Source organism: Pinus tabuliformis, chromosome 2_1, assembly GCF_031772625.1.
Source record: "Pinus tabuliformis cultivar Carrire ecotype Pingquan chromosome 2_1, CPIR1, whole genome shotgun sequence".
NCBI classification, from domain to species: Eukaryota; Viridiplantae; Streptophyta; class Pinopsida; order Pinales; family Pinaceae; genus Pinus; species Pinus tabuliformis.
The window spans coordinates 293,349,331-293,355,416 of record NC_142299.1 but is presented as its reverse complement, the minus strand read 5'-3'; the positions used below and the strand labels follow the sequence as shown (position 1 = coordinate 293,355,416).

At 35.8% G+C, this 6,086-nt stretch overlaps 1 protein-coding gene across 1 annotated transcript; it reads left to right on the top strand.

Annotated features, from left to right (window-relative positions):
• Window positions 1–2,447: 2,447 nt before the first annotated feature.
• Window positions 2,448–3,080, top strand: LOC149199948 (uncharacterized). The gene has a single exon (XM_089400781.1). It carries the CDS (start codon window positions 2,448–2,450, stop codon window positions 3,078–3,080), a length of 633 nt encoding a protein of 210 aa, XP_089256907.1.
• The last annotated feature ends 3,006 nt before the right edge of the window (window positions 3,081–6,086 follow it).

Below are 6,086 nucleotides of genomic sequence, written 5' to 3'. Positions count from 1 at the left end.
TGCTAATTTTATTTATTTACCATATTTCTGGACTAAGTATAAAAAGAGATTTTGTTGATACCATAGGCCACAAAACCATGTGCCTGAAACCACTAGTTGTAAACTCTCATCCCTAGTCAAAATTAATCCTAAAATAATCTTGTATTATTAATGACTACCAAATAGACTAGGGAAATCATTCAGTTGCATTTTGCTTGTTTAATCACCATGGGATTTGTTGTTAGAAGTGAACCAAATGAAGCAGGACTCTTGGAAACATAATCCAAATGTCAAAGTAGGATTGGATGGCTCGCATTTTCCAAAAAGCCTGAAACCACTAGTTGTAAACTCTCATCCCTAATCAAAATTAATCCTAAAGTAATCTTGTATTATTAATGACTACCAAATAGACTAGGGAAATCATTAAGTTGCATTTTGCTTGTTTAATCACCATGCGATTTGTTGTTCGGAGTGAACCAAATGGAGCAGAACTCTTGGAAACATATCCCAAATGTCAAAGGAGGTTTGGTAGGATTGGATGGCTCGCATTTTTCCAAAAATTTGGTGGGGGTAATGAAGCTTTTACAAAGGAGTGTTCTCAAACATTCAATGGAGTCCAAGCTCAATTTAGCGATTTACAACTCAGGATTATAGCGGAATCAACTTGGGATTATGGAGGAATTTATTCTAGAAGAAACCAAATTTCCGAGGGAAGTTTATAAATGGTTTAAGAACGGGAAGATGAAGATGAACGCATTGGCCACCAGGGAAAAAAAATGTCACCAAAAGATCAATCACCAATAAAATTCGAAAAAACAAAAATTTACACATTCAACAAACTCAATAGTGAAAATAAGCAAAGTTGCAAAGTTTAAAGATACAAAAATTTAGACCAACAAACTTAGTTTAAGAAAGAAATTAAAGAATTAAAAATCCTTGATAGATGTATCAAAGAAAAAAAATCGGAGAATGAAAACTATTGTGAAGAAATCACAGAAAGAAGAAAGAAGTGTATGCGGTCCTGAATTAAAGCACAAGGGGTGGATGCTGGCGTCATCATCCATGTAATTCAAATGCGTTTGATTGCTGACGTCCACCATTTCATTTATGGTGAATATTTTAATAGAAGTGTTCTATTTTATTTTTCATTTTTGTTAGAAATTTGGTGGATTTATAGTTTTAGTTATAATAAAAAATTAAGTATTTTATTATTTAAAAATGATCGATTTATATTTATTTATATAAATAAATTTTAAATAATTAAAAAAATATTATTTTATTACAAATTATTTTATGATGTAATTTGTTTATTATATGTTTTGGAATTTTCTAAAAATTAAATTAAATAAAATTTTCCATAATTCTCATACATAGTCAAAATATTAAATAGATATTTACAATTAAAAAGACATTTTATACCAACCCAAAAAATCACATCTTAACTCAAAATTATTTCACTCAATTATACCAAAACCAAAACTCTCTATAAAGCCAAAACTTGTTGAACTGCTCCAAAACAAAAAACTCCATATAACTGGCAAACTTATTGAACTGTTTCTATTTATGAATAGCTGGATGTAAGTTTTCAGAGTTGTTTTAGTTTAAATTTTTTGGAAGTATCTTTGGTATGTTTTTCTGGTTTAATTTCTCTAAATCTAACATAAATTTATTGAAATCTCAAGTTTGGTGGGCCACCCATACACAATCAAAGTGCCTTAGAAGTTTTTTCAAGATATTGAATCATATATGTAGTCAAAAAAACCAATTTAAATAACAAAAATCAAAATCCCACCTCAAATTTTTTAACCAGAAAATTCAAAAATTCAAACTAAAAACAACTCCTGAATTTTCCTTAAATTTTTTAACCAGAAAATTCAAAAATTCAAACTAAAAACAACTCCTGAATTTTCCTTTCAAGGTACGGTCCTGCATTATAGTACAAGGAATGCGCGCATGCGTCATCATCCACGGAATTCAATTACGTGTGCGTGCTAACGTCATCCATTGCATTCCTATGGAGGCCAGACTTACAGATGCTTTTGGATAGTCATGGATCATGGCCACCGCTACTAAGACTATGAAGAATCACGAGATGCCCAGGCTATTATTACTCCATTCTGTCTGTCTCTCCGCTTACACGTGCAACTGTACACTGGAGCAACAATGACGGGCTGGTTCTTATTCTATGACTCCTGGTCCAACATCTTAATTTTCTTGGGTGGTTTACTTTACCAATCTCTATTAGCTATGTCTACGAATAACAACCAAAGGATAGATATAGCTTTGAATCCGAATAAAGAGGAAGACAACTAGACGACAGGACGTCCCCACCACACGATCTACGCTCGCTTTACCAAAAGACCTGCTTATAAAAAGCTGAAGTATATGACACGCCACTTCTGCGTTCTCGCTTTGCAAACCCATACCAAACCAAATAAAATATGGGCAACTTCCCTGCGTCCTGTATAATGCCAGGGAAAGATAAGGAAACCATCCGGGTCATTTGCTCAGATGGCACGGTTAAAATCCTTAGCGAACCCCTCAGCGCCCCCCAGATCGTGCAGGAACTCCCTCTGCATCTAGTCTGTCACTCCGATTCGTTCTACATCGGCCAGAAGACGCCAGTTCTTTCTCCAAACGAGCAACTGAAGGCAGGCGGCAACTACTTCCTTCTGCCCCAACACTTCTTTCACTCTCCCTTATCTCTGCTATCTCTCGCTTCCCTAATATCGCCGCCGCCGCCCCCAAACGCTCCACCTACTTCCACCGCTCCCCTATCAGCTCCGCTTCGCAGTATTGAACGTGCGTCTGCTCTGTGCCAGCCGTTTGAGATGGAGAAGCGCGAAGTGCGCGGCGGACGACCGCGGATCAGAGTGTCCGCGGACTTTATTACAAAGCTTCTAGAAGATGGGCGGTTAAACGTTGGCGAACGCGGGCATTCAGTAGGCACTCAGTCCTCAGATGATGTTGAGCACAGTCTATGCAATACCCGTGAATTGCAGAGGGATTATAAGCAGTTGGTGAAACCCAGAAGGCCACGGTGGACACCGAAGCTCGAGACCATTGAAGAAAAAGGATTGGTGGCTACAAGATATTCATGAAATTTAAGAGATCGACACAGATGAACAACTCTTGCATCACTGTAGTGTATACTTCTTTTTCTCTCGGCATCTGTTTTGATTTAATCTATGCTAAGTAGGCCGAGTTGTGTTGTTTAAAAGGACTTGTTCATATCATGTAACACATATATTGGTACACTTTGACAATCTGGGACAAAATTTTAAAAGTCTTGGAGTAGTAAAATCAATCATGATGACAATCTGGGATGAAGTTTTAGAAGTCTAGGAGAGAGTAATAGCAATCACAATAAAGATTTATCTGTTTGGTATTTGGTATTGTTGTCAGGGATCAGATCAGATGTAACTGTCCAAAACCCTCCTTGAATATTTTATAAAGCTAGTGATTTAGGGAAATCCGGTATATTAAATAAAAAAGGTCACCTGTTATATTTTTGTAAACAAATGCAAGGCAAAATGGATGGTAAATTGGATTATGTACTGGATAACAGTTAAGTTGATTTAATATTTAGATGTTGAAAATTAAAAAGAGTAAAACATGTATTTCTTACTAAATTTTAGTAGTTTTCTCAAACAAAAAAGTCTTATATACAATTTATTGCTGAGAGAATAATAAACATTTTTCTCAACCATCCAAAATATATCTAATTAACACATAAAACTTTTGAATTTTATAGAGTATTTAAAATATTATATATATAATGTGATACTATTAAAAGGAGTTGTCTTTAGTGACATTTTTTGGAAGATTTTCCGATGGGTTTTTCTAGTCTAATTTCTCTAAAATCTAGCAGAAATTTATTGAAATCAAAAGCTTGAGGGGAAGTGCCATAGGGGTTTCTCAGGGTGTTGAATCCATATATACAATCAAAAAACCAGTTTAAATTAATACAAATCAAGATTTCACCTCACCGGAAAGTTTAAATAACACAAATCAAGATTTCACCTCACCAAAAAGTTTAAAAAGTCGCACTTCAAGTATTTTAATTATAATAAATATTTACTTTTGATTTATAATCTGGAAAAATTGATAAAAAACCAATTTTTTGTATTATTAATATTTTTTTAAATATCACAGGTCAGGATCATATTAAGTATTATTATGGTTGGCACTAAAGCATAGACATGTTTTGAAGAGTTGTGCAATTAAAAATTAGTTTGTATGTAAAGCAAGGAATGGTTTACACCACACACAATGACTATGAATTATGGTGCAAGGAATACTAATAGTGTGTAGAGTATCCATTAAGGAATCTCTTGAAAATATTGCATGTATAACTATTTTGTGATCATCGATGATTGAATATGCTATAAAAGAATGTAAGAGGAAAGAGTTTGCTTCTTTCTCGGCCTTTGGTGACATATTTAGAGTGTTGCTTATTATAGATGAATGAGATAATGAGATACTCAAAGTTTCTTTTTCGTTTGTATCATGAAGAATTCTTTAGTGTGAATATTTTAAAATAAATCTACGATGATGAATATTTCCATATGGTGGCTCTAATATGAATGCCTAGAATTTAGAATGTTTTTGTGTACGTATGATATTGATTATTCCATTTTTGAAATTCTCATGAGTATTTCATGTGAGACCACCTTTAGTTATTGAAGATTGAAGAAGTCAATGCTTAATCTACCCTGATTTCATTTAATCTACTCTAGATCGGCCAAGATGTGTTGTTTAATAGGACTAATTCGTGACGTTAAATGTGACACTAAAACTAAGTACCCTCTACCTTTTCAGAAGCATATGTCCAACAGCTTCACGTGTATGGAAAGGTTAAGTTAAATTGAAGCATATTATGTTATATAACAAAGCTTTCAGTGTTAGTGCAGGAAAGATCCTCCACATATACAGAAAGAAACGTTTAGAAATTTTTGAAACACTCGTAAGAGATAAGATATCATGTGTGGTAGTCAGCAAGATCATCTATATAATCGTGATGCTCAGCCAGAATGAGCGATAGCCCATTTGTGATCAAAGGATTTCGGCTCATAGATTTTATTTTCAAATTTGAAAGCCATTTTATTTATTTATGCGAAGATATGTTGATAGTTTGGAACATATTCGAGTCGGCCATGCGTAAGGCCCAACAACTTGAGAAGTCACCCTTCACTCTCCCGCTATTTCTTGCATTCCTTCTCGGACTTGTCTTCTTGTTTTCTCTCATTAACAACCGCAGACCTAGAACTTCGCCAGTATACCCACCCAATGCCTTGGGATGGCCTTTGATTGGCGATACATTACAAATCCTTCCATGCCGGAGGGGAAAACCCAACGAATTCTTTGACAGTCGAACACAAAAATATGGAAACGTGTTTACCACATCCCTTACCCAACCGTCGTATTTTACAGCCCCGAAGGAAACCGCTTCTTGTTCTCCAACGAGAATAAAACCGGTCACCTACTCATGGCCGACCTTAGTGCAGAAACTCTTTGGAAGTGCCATACTTAATGCCTCTGGAGACGATGACAAGAGGATAAGGAGAATGATGTTGATGATAATGTGACAAATGATATAAGGGAACAATGATTCATAGCGATTCTCAGATAAATATGAGACCCCTATGCTTAATGTTGTTGTTTACACCTGTAGATTACATATTTGTGATATGTTTGACGAAACGCCTGTCATGGCTAGTAGGGGTCCGGTTAAGGGCTTGTTCAAGTATTTACATTTGCATCATTGTTTCCTTGTTATTCCTCTGTTCTGAAGGTGTCATTCAATTATGGGCAGTGACCCCGAATCTGGGCCTGAAAAAGTGGCTCAAATCCTGAGGACGTTGGCACAACACTGGGAAAAATAGTCCCTGGACACTGGCATGCCTTGGCATGAGAGCATCCAGAGCCTCCTGGACGTTGTCATGTCCATATCATGGGAGAGTCTAGGGGTCAAGTAGTCTAAAACCTTAGTGGGACCCACAAGCTAGCTACCTGAGTGGCTGGGATGGTTCCTGGGAGTCCTGTAGTTGATGTGGAAGGTTTATATGTTGTGTTTATGTTGATTCCAATTAATTAAGGTCACATAG